Here is a 24,307-nt window from a genome sequence, read left to right on the forward strand (position 1 = left end):
ACGTTAGAGATTTATATAATATATATATGAAAAAAAAAAAAACTAAATTCACTTTCGTTCACCCCAACCAGCGCTGTTATAAAACCAAGACGATGCTGTCTCGTCTCTTGTTTTACTCCACGTATTGTCTAAATTTCCAGCACCGGCGTCCTGTAAAAAAAAAATTTATTATTAATTATCAGAATGATGTTTAGTCGAAGATAAAAAGAGGAGAGACAAATAAATTAAAAGGGAGATAGTAAACAAGTAATTGAGGAGTTTATTAAATTACTTACGACGACATTGAGTTGATGAGGAGCAGGCGAAAGGTAATCCATGTTGGAGTAATACGAGGAGTAATTTTGATAGCAAGGCTGCTGGGAGGCAGTTGTGGTCCAGGCGAGTCTTTGATGATCTCCAGGGAATGCTCCTCCGCTTTCCGTGATCGCTGGACTCCAGATACTGCTGCTGCTACCGCCGCTGCTGTACACGGTCCCGCCCAACTGAAATGCATCAGATAAATTTATCTAACACGTGTCACGCGTGTGTTCATTTCTTATACATACATATTTATTATCATTGTTTACGTTTATTGTACATCATATATTGTATTACGAGCCATTGTTTAGCTTTTCAATAGACTTTCAAGTTGAATAATTCATAATTTGATATTTGATATGAGTGTTATGTGACATGAGGGTGCAATAATTATTAATAATAAATTTTTTCAATTCATTTTTTTTAATTCACAAAAAAATACTTATTTATTTTAGGACAGATAATTTGAGGGGAAAAAAAATCATTTTTTTTTTTATTCAATAAGAGGTTCAGTATCTAATTAGTCGCTTGAGAGGAACTTGATTAGAATTAGAAGAGATAACTTTGACTATGGTTTATTTCTTCTTATCAATAGATGAGATAATAAATTTTTTGAAAATATGTTTTTTGAATTCTTAGAGGGTAGAGGTACCGTTTTTGGCCACTTTAGGGCCAGTTTTGGACACTTGAAAAATTAAAATAAAATAATTTGTAAAAGACGCAATGACAAAATCAATTTTTAAAATGTATTCAAAGATACTTTTAACCAGCTATTAAATTGAAAATTTCATTTGATACTTTTTCATTAATTAAAATAAATTATCAAATGTCCAAAAATGGAGCAGTGGCCACAAATGGTACCTCTACCCTAAGTGTTGAAAAAAAATTACTACTTGTTTACAAAACAAACGATTAACTATGAATTGATCATCAGATGACCCTAATACCTGATCAAGGAAAAATGTATACATAAATATATGTATGTTATATATTAGAGCCTTGAAAAATAATGCGACCTACTTTTCAAAATTGAGTTAATAATTTAAAAAAAAAAATGACATAATTCGGACTGTGGACTGAGAAATTTAAGCGAGTTGTTGGAGATGAAAAATTTAATTTATACCCGATAAGGGAGCTAATAATAAATAATATGGAAGACAGGTTATCTGTTTTAAGCTTATAAATATATATAGTAATTAAGTATGTCATTATTGTCAATTATCATGTAACAGTTCCAAAAGTTCACTGATAAATATTTAATTCAACAGTACATATGACATTAATGCAACCCGTTTATAAAACATAAAATATATTTTTACTTCAGATTTTAAAAATTTTAATGATCCTTAAGTTAGTAGACATTAATAATTTATGGATTTTATTTCAACAAATCAATGAAAAAAAAAAAAAAAAACTATGCACATATAGAAAATTCAAAAAGCTGTAGGTGCAAATTTTTGATTTTTTTAATAATTTGTCGTTTTTAAAAAAATCAAAAAATTACAACTCGGCAAACTTCAGTATCAATAATTTTAAGGTAAAAATTTTTCTAAGGATTTAAAATTTATAAAAAAATTTTAATCGATCCGTGAAATTTTCATGAGAAATAATTTTTTTTTATTCAGAATAATATTAAATTTATCATATTTTTGTAATAAATCCGGAAGTAAAAATTTTGTAATTTTTAAAAATCGAATTTTTCTTGCTGATTGAAGGTAAAACAAATTTTGTAATGACTGCAGGTATGATAGAAATTTTCTATGACTAATTTGTACTAACAGTCGGTAAGAAACTTTTTTATCGGTAGACTTACACTCGGTGGAGTTGTGCTTGCAGCGAATAGCAAGCCGGTGGTGCTCCCTGCTGGTTTATATTGCGGTGAATCTCGTAAGAGTGCTGGAGAACTTGCAGCAGAACCGCCCGTTCCTCCACTTCTAAAATGTTAAATGAATTTTTATGAAAATCTATATATCGTACATACAGTTGATGACTAACAATCGATATCATGATTCATTGACACAGATTGCATATAAAAATCAAATGGAAACAAAGGTTTATTTATTCAGCTAACGATATAAGTTTGGTTTAAGCGGTTAATTTGATACAATTTAGACAAACAGATCGTATTAGCGTCGAGTTGAAATAAGATTTACTCTGTAGTAATTGCAAGACTCTAACAGGTAGTCAATTCTAAGTAGAGATAATCTCAGACAAAGCTTGTGTATACAACCCAATATCCGAGAAAATTTTCATTACAATTTTACTAACTAAATAATATTCTTAAGCTGTCGGAACTCTTAATTCTACAACTGCTGCTTTTAAAACGAAAGAATTTATTAAGAATAAAGGATCGATCACTTTTCAAAAGTAACTCTTTAGATCTTTAACTTTCAGCCAGTCATTCAACGTCAACGCTTTGCTAAATGACAATTCAAAAAGTCATTTTCAAAATTCCCTGATGGAAATTTTTCGGAATTTTCTCTGCAAAACTCAGTTCTAAAGTTTTAAAGACTTTTTCACTCTCTTAAATATAAAATAGTGAAATTAGTGACTATTCACCATTTGCAAGTGAAAAGTATATCACTAATTCAAATAGTGGTATACTTTGCACTAGCAATAAGTGACCATTCACTGCAAAATAGTGATTTTCACTAATTCGTTTTTAGAGAGCAGAGTTTTTCAGAGAAAAGTCCGAAAAATTTTCACCAGGGTTACTAATAATACGCAGAAGAAAAAGGATTTCTTGGCGTAAGAAATTTTTTTTTTAGTTCACAAAAAGTTTTTACCCCCCGACAAAATACTTGGTTTCAATTCATAATGCAAAAAATTTCTTAGCACAAGTAAAATTTTCTTGGGTCGAGGAAAAATTTTTTGTGCCAAGAAATCCTTTTTTTCTGTGTATAAATAAACAAAAATTATATTATGGATATAAAAGAAAGCCGGGTAATATAAAATGTGAGACTCAAAAATTTTTCGATTTATCACTTAGACAATTATTTCGAAATAATTTGGATGCGCAATTGTCGAAAAATTTAAATTTTTGAATCCAGATTACGAGATTTTATGGCAATGAATATATCAAATAATTGTTAGTTAAAACTCGATAGCTTCTTTCGATTACTCATAAAATATTCTTATAAATGATGATAATAATAATTGTAATAATTGAAAACTTACAATGGCGTCGATGCAGGAACAGCAGCCGCAGGAGTTGGTGTAGTGGCTATCGAAGGACTTTTTCCAGACGGCGGATTATTAACAGGATTTCCCGAAGGTTTTTTCGATCTCGGTGCTTTTTCTTGTTGCTGTTGCTGTTGTTTCTGCTGCTGTCTGCATTTAGCTCGACGATTTTTGAACCACACCTAGAAATCACCAAAACTCACGTCAATTATAAATATTTTTCATTTTCACCGAAATACGCATAGAAGATTATTTTTATAAAAAAAATTGTACATTGACGTAAAAAAAATAATTGTCCCAATCAACCAGGCTTGAAAATTGCTAGAGCGTGTTATAGTTTTGACAATTTGTTTGACGGATGTATGGGAGTCGGGAAATTTTATTGGACTGACAGTTATTCGTTAGTAATTTTTATCTTCATTGATTTTAAAAGTAATTAACAGAAAAAAATATTTAGTGTAGTTGACTATTTACTACTAATTGAAGTATCGAGTTTAGTTTATTTGAACAAATCTTTTTAATAATTTGGAAAATTGATAGATCAATTTTACAATGCAATCAAATTAAAGTCTTTAAAACCTTTTGTTTACAACTCAGAAAATTTTCTTAATTGAAACCTGATTATTTTCAATATAAATTACTTTTTAAATCGAACTAGTTACAATAATTATTTACATTTTTTGAAGTTTTTTAATTTGGCGCCAAGTACTTTCATGTTTTATCAACTTTTTTTTTTTGTAAGCCCGTGTCTCGGATTTTTGTATCATTGAAGCCCGTCAAATAAATACATTTCAGGCATTTTTAGATTAAGAGTAATAAAGCTTAATTTATATTATTGAATAAATAAAGAAAATTTAATGATAATATTTTTATTACCATTGATAAGTGATTGAAATTTTTTGAAATTTTGAAACTTGAAAACCTGAATTAGTTTCATTAATTTCATAATGTAAAGTTTAATGACTACAAAAGAATGTGCCAGAATCATTTTCAAGAAGATTTCGAGGTCTTTAAATCAAAAACGGATTCAAAAATTAACTGGCGGCTTATATTTTATTTTTACCACCGAAATTAATGAGATTCAAAACAAGTAAGAATTTTTTAGACCAAAATTAAGACACTTATTTTTGTAAACCAAGATAACGACATCTGAAAATCCATGAGTTCTTACTCTGTGATAAAATTTTTGGCATTACCAGTAAATTGATTAAATTACCAATCAAATTTATGGTTTCTATTTCAGTAAAGTTTTGAGTGACTTCTGGTCACTGGTATTTGATTAATAATTACTTTGTATAAACTGTCAAAGTTTTTCGGACAGTCCTTTTTGCTATGGTATCCTATACATTATAAAACTTTGGGAGTGAATTCCGAGTGATTATGGATTTTATTTAAATTCAATTACTCCATCACTCGGAGTTCCGGAGTTTAAAAAAAATCAATCTGCATACGGAGTAAATCGGGAGTTTAGCTGCGTGATTTTGGAATGATCTGGATTTTATTTAAATCCACATCCACTTTGATTCGTAGTTTTAATATTAAAATGAACTCTCTGTAGGAGTCAATTTCACTCCGAGAGCATTTAATAAATAAGCAGTCATCCACTCCGGATTTACTCCGCTAATTTTTTACAGTGTACATTAATATTATAAAAAATAAAATATTATAAATAAACAAAGTTGAGAACACAACAAATTTAAATAGAGAGCCGCTGGGAAGCCCCGTGCGATCAATGTTAGACTACTGGCAAGCTTGGGTTTCTCTCTGTACTCTATACTCGGGATTTCCTAGGGAATGCAAGAGTGTCGAGTAACCCGGTGAAGTTGTCATACACAACTTACATTCTTTTTCTTTGCTATCATTTAAATAACGACCGAAAATTTCAGACCAACACACACCGTCGCTCAAAAAATACATAAAAAAAAAAAATCACAATAAAATAAATAAAAAAAATTGTAACCAAACAAAACAGTCGTCCATTTGCTACCGGTATTGAGAATGATGGTAAAAAAAAATAACCAAGTCAACGAGGTTGGACGTACGTGCACGAGATAAAGACTAAGGATACCGTTCGGTTCATTCATTTTCATCAGACCAGGTGTCCAACTGGGTAATTGCGGCGATGTGCCTTTTGCTTTGTGCCCAAGGGGAAATCAGATGATGAGGGCGGAATATGCGTAAACACGTCGACTACTATACACATTAAGGAGTCATCATGACCTCCGTTTATTTTTTATTTTTTAACTCTACAATTTTACCAGCAGCTCTAGTTCCTAGACTATTTCTCTCTAGTTCTTTTCCTCGTTAAGAAATCGACGAGTCACAAACTCTCACAAAAGTCTCGACAATTGACTATTTGTATTTTTTCTAATTTCCATACTATTTTACATTTATTTATTTTTTTTTTGCTGAGGTATAAGTTATTTCATTCAATGAAAATACATGTAATTTAAATAAAATTTACGGTATTTATTATGTAAATTGTGTAGCTGAAAAAAAAACCTGCATAAAATTTTATAAATAAAAATAATCGATTTATAAAATTTGTATGAATTCTCTGTACAAGTAATTGTTAAACAAACCTATTGAGATTGCAACAATGTAGGTGACAAAAGTAAGAAAAGTAAATAAAGTAGCGGTAATTAAATAATTAAATTACACGACGTAAATGTCACCAATCGATTGCGATTTTTACGGCATCTCCTTTATTTATAAATTACTCGGTGTTTATTTTTATCTACCGCCCATAATTTAAAATAATAATTACTTCCATTGAAAACAGAACGCAGAAAAAAAAATAACCCAGGGGTTGAAAAAAAGCAACTCTGTTTATAAATTCATTTAGACGGTTATGGAATTCAATATTCGCACGTGATGTAAGCACGTGTACACAGCGAGGACACGACGAGGCGTCTAATTGAATTAAGTCGCGGTCGTACTGAACAAACGATCGATGTCTCCAGTTACGTATTAGTATAGTAGAGTAGAGTAGCGCGTGCCGACGCTCATTCCGCGCCCTCAAGAACCCTACGGCACATCCCCGTTCATATTATCCATCGCCGTCGCCATTGCCATCACAATCGTCTCTATCTCTCTTTATATCAATATATATACATCCATACATCATACATATACATAATACTATTCTGCTGTATATATTCTCCCTCAATATTCGCTCCGACTCCCATTACAAGCGTAATCCGAGACAATGGAAATCTCTCGCTACTTTACACTCTGAATTCTATCATGAATAACTACTTATTTTCTGTCTCACTGATTTTAATTGACTATATATATGTGTGTGTGATAACAAGGGTATAAAAATCTATTTAAATATATTATGCTATTGTTATTGTCACAACAGTGTAAAAAATCGGGAGTGAATGCGGAGTGATTACGGACTTTATTTCAATCCGAATTCACTTCACTCGGAGTTTTGGAGTTCCCATACAAAGTCGCCAAGCTTCGAAATTTTCCCATAGATCGGCCGATGCCTGGTTTGCAATGATTGGCCAATAAATGGCTAACTATACTGGCCCATGCATGGTGAATAATTGGCAGACGTCTTTTTGCTGATAAAAACGGTTTAATCGAGTGCTCTTGATACCGAGCTTTGGCTGATGATTGATTGCCACGATTGGCCAATGCTTGGCATACCGTTATCATCTGATATTTAGCCGATCTTCGGCCGATGCTTCAAATATGGCAGCCATTCACGACCCAGTAAAAGAGCTGATTCTTTTTTTTTGTATGAGTTTATACATAGAGAAAATTTTTTGATAAAATTTACCCTACAATTTAGAGTAGACCTGGACCAAAAACAAAATAAATACAGAAATAATAAAAACTGATTCCTTTGTTTTATTTTTTAGTCTTTTTTAATTAAAAATTACTCGAAATTGGGTTTTTTTTACCACATAATTAAACACTTTCTAGGAACGGAAGAGTAATTATTCACCCAGGCCCAGTTTTACTTACAATTAACGAGTAAAATTTATTAGATAATTCTCCCCGTGTACAAAAAATTACTCCGCATACGGAGTAAATAGGGAGTTTGTATTTTCAGAGTGATCTGGATTCACTCCGATGCGGAATTTTAATATTCAAATAAATGCTTTGGAGTAAATTTCACTCCGAGAATAAATAAATAAACAGTCATCCGGTTCGCAACCACTCCGGATTTAATCCGCGTTCACTCCCCAAATTTTCTAGTGTATAATAATAATTATTAAAATATTTCTAACGGATATTTATTACCTGAACCCTTGACTCGGGCAAATTAATCTTTACCGCAACTTCTTCACGCATAAAAATATCTGGGTATCTTGTTTTAGAAAAAAGACCTTCTAATATGTCTAATTGCGCTCGACTGAAAGTCGTTCTTTCTCTCCTTTGTTTTCTTGGGTTACCTGGAAGTATAATTGTAATTTGAATAGACAAATATTATCATTATTAATGTAATAAATAAAGATTAATCTGTAATAAATTAGTCACTCACAGTAGTAGGACTCACCGGCGGGAGTACAACCGGGATAACCGATAGTCCCATGCAGAGCTTCGATCGGGGGCATTCCCAGGGCACCGACGTAAGGCGAGGACTTGAGAGCGCCGTAGGGACCAGCCGCGGAGGCGCCGAAACCCGTGGGTCCAAACAAGTCGCTCGCTGAGGCTGTTGATGCTGCGAGACCCCCGAGATCTGTAGCCCCGGCACCCCCGCCGCAACCGGAAGATCCTCCGAGGCTGTTTGGCCACATCGCGACCCACCACGGTCGTGAAGCTCTCGCCTCCCTAGAGAGGCGCACTTCGCGATGATCTCGTCCTGAGACGTCTCTCTAAAAATAATAAATATGTTATACATTTATATAAATATCAAGCGCTGGGTCGAATAACAAGTCGAGGAATTTTTAGTTGTTAATAACAATAATTATAATATAATAAAAATTTTTTTTTCTGTATTTATAAATAACAGAGATAAAAATGATGATGATAAAAAATGAGATGAATAAAAAAAATATATATCCAACATGTATATGTCTGGAGAACGAACATAGAAACGTCGTTGGCAGCTGCGTCGACCGCTTGCGGATAATCCGTAGATGCAACACGACTCTTGGTCGCTTTAGCTTTTCAACTCAACGTATATATTTCGTCCACATTTATATACTGTATATATATATTTTGTATGCCTGTGTATATATGAGAGATATATATATGACTATAATAAGGCAGTGCGTTTCGGGTTAAAACCAAAAGCGCGGGAGAACCCGAAACCCGAATGAAATGGAAGAGAAACCAAGTAGACACCAAGACACCAAGACAGTTATCGAGTGTACGCTTCCAGCAAGAAGTTTCTCTGGTTTTTAAGCAGCCTTATCCTCTCGGGTTACATTAACTTATTCTTTTTCCCACCTTTGTTTCGTGTCGTCAATTTATTTGCCATCGACTGTGTGGCATGACGTCCGAGTCTACATCGTCAGCTAATGGAAATAACTGGCCCACTTCGCAGCTGCCATCTCATTGTTCTACGCACATGTTTTGGATTATGGATTGAGTTTTTTAAAACGTTTTTTTAAACTTTTAATCGGGGGTTAATTAACGTCTGGTGTGTCAACACTCATAAACACATATTGCCAATGACGTAAAATTTTTTTTTATTTTTATATTATTATTTATTTGCTTCGTATTACTGATGACATGACATTTTTGCTCCGAGTGATTAAAACCACGGCTTCATGCATCACTCTCAAACACTTGTCAATTAATAAATCTATGATTAAACCCGATATATATCTCTATTTTTTATTCCATCAAATGTTTTCAGTACAATATTTAAATTTTTTTAAATTTATGCTTAGATAAATTTTTGTTGTCACAACCTCCAGTAATTCTAAAATATATGACAGGTTAGTAGCAGAAAATATATATTTTTAATCGATTAAAAAAATTAATATTGGACACTTGATGACTTTAATAAATTTTTTTTGCACCACTTGTATTTTATAAACGCTTTTGAACATATATATGAAGAAATAATAAAAGTCGTGTAATAAAGCATTGTTTCACCCTCATAACCACTTGCGGATAATATATATATACATATGGTATGTTCATTTGGAATATATTGAAAAGTGAAGAAGGAGCTTCTCGCGCTTCGCTTAACGTACAAGTACTTTTCCTTCCTATACATCATATACATATAAGGGTTGGGGGCAAAACGGAATATGGTGGGCAAAACGTACCCCCAAAATTTTATAAAGAAACACTTTTTTTTTTTAATGTTTTTCAAAAATCAAGTGTCAGTTGAAAAGATTAATGACTTTTGTTTAATGATAAAAACTACACTCAGAAAATTAAATAATAGAAATTACTATCTAGTTATGGTAAAATTTCTAGCATCAATCCGATAGTAGTGAATATTATCTAGATGATTGTATAAATCATCTAGATTGTAATATTCACCATATTTATAATAATTGTTACAATCATGTATGTTAACTAGAGTTAATTATTATTATTATTCTAAATAGTTATATTTATAATCCAGATGGTAACAGTTACTATCAGAAATTATAATTGTTACCATCCTGATAGTAACTGTTACGAAATTTATTGCAGAAGTAAATATTACCATTCTGATAGTAGCTGTTATCATCCTGATGGTAAATATTACCATCCTGATAGTAACTGTTATTATCCTGATGGTAACTGTTACCATCCTGATTGTTACGAAACTTATTGCAGAAATAAATATTATCATCCTGATAGTAAATATTACCATCCTGATAGTAGCTGTTATCATCCTGATGGTAAATATTATAATTCTGATAGTAACTGTTACGAAATTTATTGCAGAAGTTACTATCCAATAATTCTATTTAAAAAAATTATAACACTAACTATTTTTGGATTGAAAAACGTTTCAATCATTCTAGATGATTGGAATTAAAAATTTAGCATAGTGTACACAATTACTTAATTTTCTGAGTGTATTAAAAATTTTTTTTTCTTTCTTTGTATCCAATAAAATGTAATTTTTCTTTATGTAAATTACTTACAAAACAATTTAATTTATTTAGTATCCAAAAATTTTTTTTCACCTTTTTTAGGGGGTACTCCATTTTGCCCGCAAAAGTGAAAATTTTTTCTATTTACTTGGAATATCATAAAAAAAAAAAAATAAAGATTTTTCGTATTTGAGTCCTCGAAAACTTAGTATTTCTTCAAGTACTCCGTTTCACCCCCCCCCCCCGTATAGTAAAGTATTTGGTTATAAAACTATTGTGGGTGTTTTATCTTTAGCAAGTCGTGCTTGGACAATCTTTTGAAAGTATATATGTATATATATGAACTGAAGGGTGTATAAGTACTTGAATGTACACTTGGTGGTTGAATAAAAATAAAGAATGAGTGTAAGGAATGAATGAACGGTCTAACCCTTATTGAAGAAGAGGAAGAAGAAATCAATTGCAGTGTGACGCCGTTCTGCAAACACTTTGTGTTACTAATATATATATGGACAACAGCAGTAGCCAGCCACTGGGAATTCTAATGACTGGTAAATCCCTATTATTACTTGTATGATGGAACGGAGAGACGAGAGAGGATGAGATAGAGAGCCGAAGCTGAGTAGACTAATGTGCAAGGGCTCTAAGGGCAAGAGCTTAGAGTACTAGTATAGATGTGTAGTATAGGGGATAGTGGTGATGTCCCTCGGGACGAAAGGCTCTAAGATATCTCGTGTGCGTAGACACACTGGGCTGGGTGAACAGTCCGACCAGAGAATTCGATTTGTCGAGTCGCTGACTTTCTCGATAACGTTACGGTCTACTTGAAAAAGATCTTGGATATACTTGGATTTATTACGTGAATTACTTTTTAGAAAATACGCATTAGTCTGACTTACGTTTTATAGATGCTATTTTTATTGGAAATTTTTTTTCGAATTATTTTATATAAAAGATTGTTCATCAGTTTTCCGATTAATTTTTAGAGATAAATTATTTTTCCTGAATTTTAAATTTAAATTTATCGACGTGTCCGTATCTTATTTCATATAAAAATTCAATATAGGGGAGACCGGGGCAAGGAGTCCCCCCTGAAATTTTGATAAAAAAAAACCTGGGGCAAAATGGACAAGCGGAAAATTTTGAAAAAGTGATTTTTTCATATTTTTATCGTCAAATTAAAAAAAAATTATCTTCTTTCCACATGTTTAGCCCTACGCATAACACCTGGGGCAAAATGGGCCAGCCGAAACTTTTTTGGGTTAAAAATAATGACAAATAAGAAATATAGAATTTTTTTTTTAATAATGATTATTAATTAATCTAATCGTGGGGGAACGATTTATTACACCTTAAAAAATTTTTTTTGAGTCATATAAAAGTAAAAATAGTATGCAAGAAAAATAAATAGGTTCTTAACGATGAAAATAATTAAAAAAAAAAAAATTTATCATTTTTTTAAGGGGGGCCTCCTTGCCCCGAAAAAAAAATTTTTTTTTTCAGTTTCGGCAAAATGTCTCCAAATTTGTTCAAAATAGGACAAAAATAAAGTGATCTGATGGTTGAAAGCCACAAAAAGTAATAACCGGCTTAGGGGGGCCTCCTTATCCCGGTCTCTACACTCAGAAAATTAAATAATAGGAGTTACTATCTAGTGATGGTAAAATTTTTAGTCAAGCTGATAGTAGTGAATACAATCTAGATGATTTATGCAATCATCTAGATGGTATTCACTACTATCAGCTTGACTAAAAATTTTACCATCACTAGATAGTAACTCCTATTATTTAATTTTCTGAGTGTACGCATATATTCAACCGAATGTTTAAAAATTTTTCAGAAAAATAAATAAGATTTTTTTAAAGCTGAATAAAATTTTTATGCTTATGCTGAAAAATTTTTTTTATAATTAATATTGAGATTCATTTAAAAAAAAAAAATTACATGTTATGTCTGTTGATTTTCAGAATATATTCAAAGATAAATAAAATAAGGAATTAAAAAACGGACTTGGATTTTAGTATCAACTCACAATTGAGATTTTTTTTTAATGAATTTAGTAGATAATTTAATAATTAAGTACCGCCAGCAAAAGAAGAAGTATTAAAAAACTATGTACTTACTATATATAATAAAAAGTAAAAGTTTATAACTTATAAATTACATTATTATATTATACAGATAAGAGGATTGTCGTTAACTTTTAAACGATATGAATAAAAGTGTCTCGATTGTAGAATAAGTGACCAAAACGATTGAGATTGAGAAGAGAGAGAGAAGGGAAAGAGCAAATGAGAATTCTATAATAGAAGAGACTAGTCTATGGAATATATACACAGTATAAACGAAAAGCTAGGACATGAATGTCGCGCCGGCATTGTTTCCACGAGTGTTTGCACACAAGAGTATTGTTCGACAAGAGCACAAGAGGACTTGTAGGGGTTGCACGATGGCCCTATTGGATCTTGCGGCTCTCAAGACGAGGGTGGACAAGAAAAGTTAAAAAAAATCTCAAATAATTTTTTTCCACTGCAACGATCCCCGATTGTGCCATGGAAAGTATAATTTAAGTTAATACTATAAAGTATTACGATTTATATACATTTGTATTTATAATTTTATTTTTTTTTTCGACGGTTCGATTCTCCGTGATCGTGAATTGTACGAGATAAATTCTGGCTAAAAATATAGGTATAGGTATATAGTATATATATAAATATAACATAAAAGTACCGGCTTAGCACAGAACCCGCAAAGACTTGATCGCTCCTCTCTCACTCTCTTTTGGCTCATTCAATGCAACTTAACCTCTGTGTCTCGTTGTTGCGGACTCATTGAGCGTAAAACTTAATTCCCGTGGAAATTTTTTTCAGCCCAACAGTTATATCCACCGAGTAGTAGTTATAGTTATAAACTATTTTTTATATTTTTCTTTAGATCCATGATCTCGTGACCTTTCACCAATTCCTTTCTTCATCTTCATTTTTTAAAAGATTTTTTCTGGCATCCCCTCTTCTGATGAGGACGAGGATCTTAGCCAACTCCCTCGAGGTTTTGTTCGTAGTTTCAAGATGATGACGACTCTGAGTCTGAGTCTGAGTCTGAGTCTAAGTCTATATATATTTATATAAGGAACGAAGATAAGAGTGAGTGAGAAAATGAAAGATGAAAAAAAGTTGGTTCGACAGTTTGGGTGGGCATGTCAGCCGTTTCTGCTTGACTCTCCTCCCTCATAGTCATCATCATCTTTACTCTCATACCCACTCGCGCGTACATCAATGTGTATGTCATCGTTGTCGTTGTCGTTGCCGTTATAAAATATATACATATATACGTTGTCGTAAAAAAGTATCTTAGAGACGCATTCACACGTGATAAGATCGTTCTCGAGAGTTATACATCAGCAAATGAAAGCTCTGGTAGTCGAGCGCCCCTGATGGCTGTCGTTATAAAATGACGACACGACGACAACGACGACCTTAATTCCGTGGGTATTATCGTCATGCAAGACTCTTCTTCACTTATATATTACTTGATTCTCTTACATTCATATACTTATTATATATATTTTTTTTGTAACTTTGCATTGAAATACAAGAAGTTAATTTTAAAATAAAAATGAATTACAGCATTTTGATCGATAAGCTTGAAGTGGAGTACGACTTTGACGATGAGTGTCAAAATATATATACGAATAAAGTTTTAAGTGGGAGGATAAAAGGGTGCGGATGATGGAAGTCAAGTTAGTCCTTATCAATGTGAAGGCGCGGACGGTCGACCTCTTCTCGCGTGTGCCATCAGAGAGCAAAGCAGTAAAGCTAGATAGAGCATACTACCATAGCAAGGAGATTATCGTAAGCAGATTATTTCGGTGAAAATCCTGGTGCCCGAGTCTCGTCACACTCAGCCAGCACATTCACTGTTAGTGTGTTATGTGTACATGGAAAGTAGAGACTTTAAACTACAGAGTCTAGACACACTCGTAACAGCAACAGCACCACCAGACTACTCATCAACTTTAAACATACCACCAACTCTCTGGTATATCTCGTGTTTTCAAACTGCTGATCGCCATCACAACCAGATCCTTCATTTTCTGCTTCGACTCTTGTGCTTTAAACAAAGTCAACCTTTCACACTTTGTTGCTATACACAGAAAAAAATAATTTATTGACACAAAAATTTTTTTCATTACAAAGTGAAAACAAAAATTTCCTTGGGGTGAGAAAAAAATTATCGTGTTTTCAAACTGCTGATCGCCATCACAACCAGAGCCTTCATTTTCTGCTTCGACTCTTGTGCACGGAGAGAAATGTCAAGTAAATATGCCTATGCAGCACAGTAATAATTACATTACTCTATAGTTTGTGTCACGCCGCTCTTATTTGACTGCTTATACACAGAAAAAACAGATATCTTGAGTCAAGAAAATATTTTTGAAGACAAACGTTTTCGGGAACCAAGTCAAGATTTTCTTGAGCCAAGAGAATTCGTCTTGGTTGAAGAAGATTTCTACTTTATCTGAGAAAATTTAGGTCTAAAAAACAATTTTCTTGAATCAAGAATATTTACCTTCAGTCGAAAATTTTTTTTTTTGTGTGTACAAACTATAGTAATGTAATTATTTCAATGCTTCCATGGGCATATTTACTTGACATTTCTCTCCGTGTGCTTTAAACAAAGTCAACCTTTCACACTTTGTTGCTATACACAGAAAAAAATAATTTATCGACACAAAAAATTTTTTTCATTGCAAAGTGAAAACAAAAATTTCCTTGGAGAGAAAAAAATTTTTGAAACCAGAAATTATTTTTTTTCTGTATACTGCATCCTAATAAATACTTGAAGTTTTTTAAAATAAAATTTTCAACGACAATAAAAATGAATTTTTGGTTTAAATAAAAATATTCTGTTTAATGACAGCTTGAATATTGAATATGATTGATAACGCGGTTGATACCAACGCCATTGGTCATAAACCACAAATTCTAAAGCTCTTTGTTCCAATTTATACATCATATTCACTGTTGAATAACCGCTTTATGTGATTACACCGCAAATCATTGATTGTAACATCCCATAATAAATAATTTATTAATTAATGATATAAAAAATTTAAATACCGATCGTTTATACTATAAATTATAATAAAATGAAATATTACACGAGCGTGATAAATTACCAACTCACCAAATATTTTTCTTGATACACAATGAATTTTTTTTTTACAAATTAATCCAAATTCACAGTCTACCAGTTTATTTATTTCCGCGAACATTCAAACAAACATTTGATATTTGAAAAAAAAAAAAAAAAAAAAAAAAATTCACGATACCACAAATTCACAAAATGTCAAAGAATTCATATCAAGTATATTTTTTTTATAATTACTATTATTTATGGGAAATTTAATTATTTGTTTACGTTAAATCACTTGCCAAGTAATTTATCACTTGAAACTTTATTTGAGTAAAATAAAATAAATTATTTGTCACTCCAATTCACTGTACATAAAATATATTTTTTGTCAACACACACGGTCTTTGTAAACTTGATCACCTTTAATGAAAGGTAATAATTTAATACCAGAGACAATAAATCAAATGAAATAACGCAATAACGTATGAAAAAGATAAATATAAGTATGAGAAGAAGAAGAAGAAAAAGAAGAAGACGAAGAAGAAGAAGATGAACATACAAGAATATACCCGGATCGTAGCTCTGGTCTATTATATCAAGAAGGCGTAGGAGAGTCGAGCTCAACTTTTCACAAGAACTTTGATTATTACTCTCTCTCTCCTCTTCTCTTTCAGTATATCACTCCACCCTCTCCTCTTATTACTTTTCCCCGCGTCTTTGTCTTTTATTCACATATATTTATACTCTATCTTTATCATTCTTGTTCTCCGTCTCGCGTATTCGCGTTCTTCTTCATTTTCGTGATCGTATTCGTATTCGTTTTTGTCCTCGCGGTTGCACTCCCGGTACCACCACTAGCTCGCTCACTCGCGCTCGTTATCTTGCCGTTTGAACGCACATTCAGAACGGCGTTGTCGTGTGTAACACGGGGAAAATGGTCAGCCGCGGTACGTCACGGGCGCGGTGGCTTCACGGTTGCGTGGCGGCAGTAGCTGCTACGAACGGCGGCACCCGGCAATACCAACACACACCCGCGAATATTGTTGTGGGCGTGGTCCTTTAAGTACAGGCGTTTCTTATTGCTCGGGTTGACATTGGTGGGGAGCCAATGGGAACTCGTGATGTTGCGCGAGCGCACTAGTTTTTTACGGTAAACGGATAGAAGTAGAATAGACGACTGATGATGAGATGGAATGAGAAGAGAAGAGAAGAAGAGAAGAGAGTAGTTTATTACACACATATGTACAGTATCAACTATCGTGTTTGTCATTTTCTTCATTGCTATATACATAAATGCATGGATATATAGATGTATGTTTGTGTGGCAACGTCGCCTTGAATTATCTATACATACTGATATATATAGTATATATCGTGTACAGTAGTACAGGATCACGATGAGATGACAAATGCAGATGAATTTTGCTGTAGTGCTGCAACACTGCACTGCAACTGCAGCAATTTAGATCCGGTTTTGAACACTTATTTCTCTGATTATTGTTATTGTGTTTCCCCATGATACCAGAGCTTACAATTATTTTTAAAAAATTCTTCATACAATTTTTTTGAATTGAAAAATTTTTAATTTTCATTCTGATGAAGAAAAAAAATTTTCTAAAATTGATTATAAATTTTAGAACCATAAGTTAGCCGACGTTTAATAACTTTTGAATTTATTACAAACGATAAATTGTAAAAAAAAAAATATTTAAAAAAATTGCACTTATAGATTTTTTAATTTCCTACATGTGCATTTTTTTTTTTTGCAATTAATTTGTTAGGAAAAAAAATCCAAAAATTGTTAAAGGTCTTCTTACTTTAGAATCATTATAAATTTTTGTTAATACAAAATAAATTAAAAATGATTTTTGAACTTGGCGCTTTAGCCGAATGTAAAATGAAATAAATAAAGTAAAGGGCTGAGGTAAATACGTAGCGTATATAGATAACGAAGCATATGAAAATAATGAAATTAATGGTATATTTTAATATTAGCGATCTCTCATATCCCAGTACCCAGTAGGTGAATAGCCACTCTTGGTGGCAGAGTGGTGTGTGCACACTCAGTGTTTTGTGTATATAGCCACAACATAGCAATTTAACTTGCTCACGTGCGAGCGGTTAATGCTCTTACAGGATTTCGAAAAGATCAGCCCGTATTACTATACTATTAGCGTAGCTAAAACCGGCTTGCTTTCATAAACCTGCACCAAAGTGACGCCACTTTAACCCCGTGGTATGCCCATTCATAAATTCTCGGGCAATTTACTCCCACTTCAATACATAACATATTATATATACATACATACATTAATATATGTATGTCAATTGATGGATGTGTGTCATACTCATCTACCTGTGCTACACTATATCTACGTAATCAAATCAAAACAATTTCGGTTATTTATTCAAGTGATTCATAATTCCTCTTCATTTATTATTACATCCACTCGTCGCCTCTAATTCCATTTAATTGTTTCATTATCTTGTTTATATACATACGTCTATATGTTTATTCCGTAAGATTATACTCAATCACTTTAATTAATAAGTCGAGCAATTAACTCGAATCTCCGGATTCCTTTTTATTGAGGATGGAGATTTTAAATAATAGAATTAATAATTATTGATATGATGTTGTATAGTACACGATTAAGATTGATTTATACTAATATAAATGTATGTAATATATGAATGCATGTACTTTTTATACATCTGTACGTGGACGTATGGTGTACAAACTCATTCGAAAAGATCAGCTGCATTAAATCCGTAATGTAAACTGTACGAACAATGGAGTACGATAAAAGACGTACGGAGGACGAATAACAGAAAGAGTAATAAAAATATAAAATAAAAAATAAACTACTGCAAATAACATACAGACTCTTTTCATCTTCTCAAATAAACTCCTTATATATTTTTTTATTTTTTTCTTGTACTCTTTCTTGCTCTCCCTCTCTCTCGCTCTCTTTTTATGTATGTATATGTATGTGTATGGATGAATGTATGTGAGAGATGGAAAATGACTGTGTTTGGATATATATATTTGTATGAATGTGTGAAATACCTATTGCTTTTCATCGTCTTCTTACATTTTGATATTTCTCGTCGTTTTCTACCACAAGTTTTATACTTGTAGAGTAACTAGACTTCGTCTACATCAGCGGGTTAAATTCGTGTACTTCTCGGTGGCTCATTGGCAAGAATGGATTTTGAAAGTGATGCAAGCCGCTTATCAAACTCACTTGTAAGTTATCTAAAAGTCAATGAAATATTTACGTCAAATAGTTATCTAATTTTTATATTATTTTTATGCCTGGGTCAAAAATAAAACTTGATTTAGACTTTGTTTACCAAGTCGAAATTTGGAGCCGTTTTTCACAAGACAAACTCGACTTTTTTTACGGAGATATGAAATGCATTGAGTTTTCGCCTTGGTTTAGACTTAACTGGCTTACTTAGTCATGATTTAAGACGAAAAAGTTGAAATCAAGTCGAAGTTGACTTGGTTTAGACTTTTTCGACTTAAATTATAAGGCGAGAAAATCTAAATCAAGTCGAAACTGACTTAATTTAGACTCATTCGACTTATAAATTATAAGGCGAAAAAGTCAAAACTAAGGTGAAATAATTTATATATATTAAGGCGGAAGTAAGGCGAATTAATAACTTTTTTTCGACTTGATTCAGCAAGTCAAAAGTAAGGTGAATGACTATTGTGCTCGAAGTAAAGACGAATAAGTTCAAACTAAGATCAAAAAATACGAATAAGTTGAAATAAGTTGTAACTAAGATGAAAAAAGTTCAAAAAGTTTAAAAAAATTTAATTCAAGTCGAAAAAGTCGTGATCTTATCTAAAAATCATCGGCAAATCGATAACTTAAAAAAAGAAAACAAGGTGAAGCGAGTCTGAATCAAGTTTTATTTTTAACCCGGGCTTTTCAATTCATTATTTATTTTTTACGGCAATTTAATGTTCAGGTTTTATCACCAGTTAATCAGTTTTTTTGGGCGGCTGGGTGAAGTGAAGAAATGAGAGGGCAAGTTTTTTAAAACTATAACATCCAAAATTTTTAAACTTGACAATAATTACAGATTTTCATAAATTTCTCTATAATATCAAATGACCTGTGAAAGTTAAAATAGAACTTTTAAATATTCTGTCAAAAGTCAGTATCACAATATTACAAGCAAAGGCCCAGTATTATACTTTTAGTGGACATATATGTACATATAAATATGTAAGTGATCTTTTCATCTTTTGAATAATGTTTAGACTCATCTAAAAAATAGAAATTTTTTATTTACTTACCGGGGGTACAACCTGAGTGTAAATAAAAAATTCAAAATTTTTATCTCAATCCATCAATGAAATAAATTTTTATATATTTTTGACCTTTGAATAAAATTTATAACCATTCGATTTTCACTTCCTTGAGTACCTCCTGTATTTTACTCTCTCCCATGAGCATGCAAATAATAAATAACTTAAGATAATTTTTATTTATCGATTTCAAGTAAAAATATGATGGAGAAATAGTCGTGGGATAAATTCAAACAAAAATATGTTTTTTTTTTATGAAATATTACGAAGTCACGATGACTTGGGTAAAATCCGCGAAAATGAATATTTTATATAGTAGCAGAGATTATTGCGCGTGGGCTCACACACGGTTTGAATAAAAAATATTTTGTATTCTTGACACCACAAGTCTATTGATAATGATTGATCGCACTCGACTTTCGAGTGTCTCTCCGATCTTAGAATGCCCATAAAAGAATAAAAAGAACTAAAAGTGTCTCGAGTCAAGTATAAAAAAAGATGTATCAGTGATTGTCCCAGTGGATTTTGAACTATACAATATATGAGACACCAGTGCTTCTATTCTTCTTAATAATTGTGCCGGTCATCTTTAGACCTGCCTCTCTAGGGATCGTCAAGTCACAACATTTGCTTTATGCAAACCACTTGATTATTTTTCCTCAGACATTAATTTAAAACAGATTATTCACTCGTTTTGCATCCAATTATTCTCAATCTAATTGCACCAGGTTTAATTGGATCCAAAAAAAAAAAAAAAAAAAAAACGACCGCTAACTACACCCATATGTAAATAAAATTATAGAATAATAAATACATAAAAAAAATGTGACTCGACACCCGCAGAGTTACTAAACTTCAACTCCATTGATCCATTTGTGCAACGTAATACTCGCGGGACAACTGATTTTTTTTTTTTCGATCGGACTCATCGATAGTATCGTTATACACATGTCTTTTGATGATGCTTCAAGTCATTGCTCTACCACGAAATCCATTGAAACTTTTTCACTTCGATCACTTGAATCTATCGAAAATATCTTGCGTGATTTTATATAAAAGTTACAAGTAAACCTTTTTTTTACAGTCCAAGAGTTCCCCGATTGTATCAACTGTAAAAAAATTATCAAATGAAAAATAGTTTGGGCAAAATAAAAAAGTCCACTGACATACAAATTTCGTTCCCACATATTTTTCTTGGGGACCTTTTCTTAAACTAACGAGTATTTCATTGGCGATGACCGTGGTCACGGAGCTACCTGCATCATACCTGCCATATTAACTTGGCTACGCAACTTATACAGTCGCTTTACATTACATTATATTATTGTATTGTCCAGAATTGTCCAAATAAAAATACCAGGATGTTATTTTCCGGACGTGAGAGTTTTCCTCAGACTGTATGTCGGGAACGTAGCAAGTGCTGGCTACTGGTTTTTTTAGTGTCCTCACGTACGTCTTACATCTTTTATTATGTTTTTCTTTATTATTTATTATACTTTTGTCGTCATCATAAATCACCGCGCTCTTAGTTATGTGGCTTTTTTAAAACCAAATTTATTCCGACAATAGAAAATCAATTTTACGGATCGTTATTCCTGTGACCACTATTCAATACAATCGTATTTTATTTTTTTTCACCCACTGAATCCTGGATTTTCTGTGTACAATTTTCAAATTTAATTAACTTTTTTTTTTTTTTTTTACAAGTTATTCTTTCTTTTAGTTACCAAATAAGTAATCAGTATCAATATGACTCTATCATAAAAATAAAATTTTCAAAAATTTTTAGTCTAGATTCAAAAATTTCTTCCAACAAATTTTGAGGCCCCATTTGCTCCAAGATATCCGTGTTGTCTTTTTTTACATTTTTCAAAAATAAATTTTTTTGTCATATATTTCAATCCTCCTTCTTCCCTCAATACATTTAAAAAACCGGGAGTGAACTTGGAGTGATTTTTTTTTTTTTTTTTTTTTTTTTTTTTTTTCAATATATATGTGTATATTAAGGCCTTGGGCATTCCCAATCTAGCCATAATCGAGTCGAATTCATATACTCTCTTAAAATGAACCAGTGAAATCCACTGGTGAATCAGTGCACGGTGAAAAATTTCCACTAAATTTTACTATGGGCGCATAGTAACGCCGGACTATAAGAAAACTGGTACAAAATTTACAAGTGTCCCATAGTAAACGTATGCGCAGACTACACGATTGTTGCCTATGCACATACGTTTACTATGGGACACTTGTAAATTTTGTACAGTTTTCTTATAGTCCGGCGTTACTATGCGCCCATAGTAAAATTTAGTGGAAATTTTTCACCGTGTGGATTTCACTGGTTCATTTTAAGAGAGTACGAATCAAATTCACATCTCAACCAAATCAAATTCAATTTTTAAACCAGATCAAATTCATGGATCGGTGACGGGACGAACCTCAGGGCCGAAAGACCTCACACTCTTTGTGTGAAAAATTCTTTCGGCAACCGCTGGGATTCGAACCCACGCCTGGCCAGTGATCAAATTCGAGAGGCCTAGGTCTTACGTCTTACAACGCTTGGAATTTGGAGTGATTACGGATTTCATTTAAATTCAAATTAACTCCGTCACTCGGAGTTTTTACAAAAAAATCACTCCGCATACGGAGTAAATAGGGAGTTTGTTTTTTTATCAGAGTGATCTGGATTTGCTTAAAATCCGCATTCACTCTGATTCGGAGTTTTAACATTAAAATAAACTCCCCTTCGGAGTAAATTTCACTCCGGATTTAATCCGTGTTCCTCAAAATTTTTACAGTGTAAATATTTTGTCAAAAGTAAAAGCTACTCTCTAAACATTATCGACTAATGACTAATTCGAATTAGTGAAAATAAGTGAATATTCACTTATTTATGTTTAAAGAGCATCGGATCCCATTAGTGGTTTCGGGTTATTTTCCATATAGTAATTTCCGGTTACTTTTTTTCCCGTATAAGTTTTTAATTTTGAAACAAAAATTAACCGTTCGACTGATTTTTAAAAATGTTACAGTAGAATACACTAGATGAAAGTATTTAAAATACTTATATTCACAGTAAATATTTCATTCTTAAGAGATTTCCGGCTTGGAATATTCAGTAATACGTATGTGTGGGTATGTATAGCCAATGGTTAGTACAGAGTTTTGGTAAACGTAGAGTCGACAATCCAGTGGTTTCCCAACCAACAAACGCAACGTCCAAAATACCGTGAGGGTATTAGGATTCGCATTCGATGGACAGGATATATCTCGATACGAAACGGTGAATGACGCTCGCAATACAGCTGAGGGGGATAAGCCGACTGCAGTTGCATCCTCTCCGTTACACAAAGCCATCCTAGCCTATTCTATTACCGTCATCATACCTCGACCTGTACAATAGCCATACAAACCATGCCCGTACCTTCTGTACACATCCATAGATCCATATATATAATACATATAAACAACCCATCATTCTCTTTCACTCTCTCTCGCTCTTACACACACAATATCACTGCTCAGTACATGCACTCTTCGAATGCCCTGGATACTTGCCCCTAAATGTTAAAAATATTTTTATTATTCCATCATGTTCCATGACGATTTAAACAAAAATACTCGTCTCGAAATGTTTTTCAACTAAAAATTCATACAGCCATTAGCTTTTAAAAAAAAAATTACACTTTTTTTCTCCATAAAGATTATAAACGTCATTTTAAAAATATAAAAAAATGGTTGGTATAAAAAATTTTAAACCAAGTATTTAAAAAAATAAAAAAATATGTTTCGTTTAATAAGAATTTATCTTCAGGGAGTTTTTTTTTGCTTGAATTAAAGGTAAAAAAATAAAAAAATTAAACATTAATCCGAAGCAATTATTTCAAGACTCGGTGATCAAGAGAAGAAAAAGTAGAAGATGGATAAAAAAATGTAAAGATGATATAGTTACGTCAGATAAGCGTCATCAGAAAGTGCAAGAGTAATAGAAGGTATAAAAAAAGTAAAGTATACTGTGGAGTAAAAAGGAAAATATTAAGTAGAAGAACTCCATTTAGCTGACGGCGGGGAGATTTGGTTGAGATTTCCCTCGAGGGCTCGGCTATTAGCGATCACAAATAGGCCATTACGTAACCATTAATACATCGGTGTCTATAAAATAAAACTTGTTGGGTTTCCTATTCTCGAGTGATGTTTCGGGGATGCTGCATTGAACCCAACTGTGTATGGAAGGAATACGACCACCCTGGATGCGCAACCAAGTAAAAATAGAAACAAAAATCTTTGGGGAATAGTGTATTTGGGTGTTCATATTGAAACGTAGCCTGTACTTTGCTGGTACTTTTATCGACGGACACTAGCA

The 24,307-nt window shown here is 32.4% G+C and overlaps 1 protein-coding gene across 2 annotated transcripts; it reads right to left on the bottom strand.

Moving 5' to 3' along the window:
* Positions 1–29: 29 nt before the first annotated feature.
* LOC130666730 (homeobox protein OTX2-A-like) lies at positions 30–16,641 on the bottom strand. 2 transcript variants are annotated; one of them, XM_057467965.1, is made up of 7 exons: positions 15,672–16,641; positions 7,991–8,309; positions 7,735–7,886; positions 3,475–3,659; positions 2,111–2,231; positions 276–482; positions 30–150 (listed from the first exon to the last, which is right to left on the bottom strand). In XM_057467965.1, exons 2-7 carry the CDS (start codon positions 8,229–8,231, stop codon positions 49–51), a joined length of 1,008 nt encoding a protein of 335 aa, XP_057323948.1. In that variant the 5' UTR covers positions 8,232–8,309; positions 15,672–16,641; the 3' UTR covers positions 30–48. The 2 variants fall into 2 exon arrangements, with proteins under 2 accessions (XP_057323948.1, XP_057323947.1); XM_057467964.1 differs by having other exon boundaries at positions 7,976–8,309; positions 15,672–16,639.
* Positions 16,642–24,307: the final 7,666 nt, after the last annotated feature.

Source organism: Microplitis mediator, chromosome 4, assembly GCF_029852145.1.
Source record: "Microplitis mediator isolate UGA2020A chromosome 4, iyMicMedi2.1, whole genome shotgun sequence".
Taxonomy (NCBI): domain Eukaryota; kingdom Metazoa; phylum Arthropoda; class Insecta; order Hymenoptera; family Braconidae; genus Microplitis; species Microplitis mediator.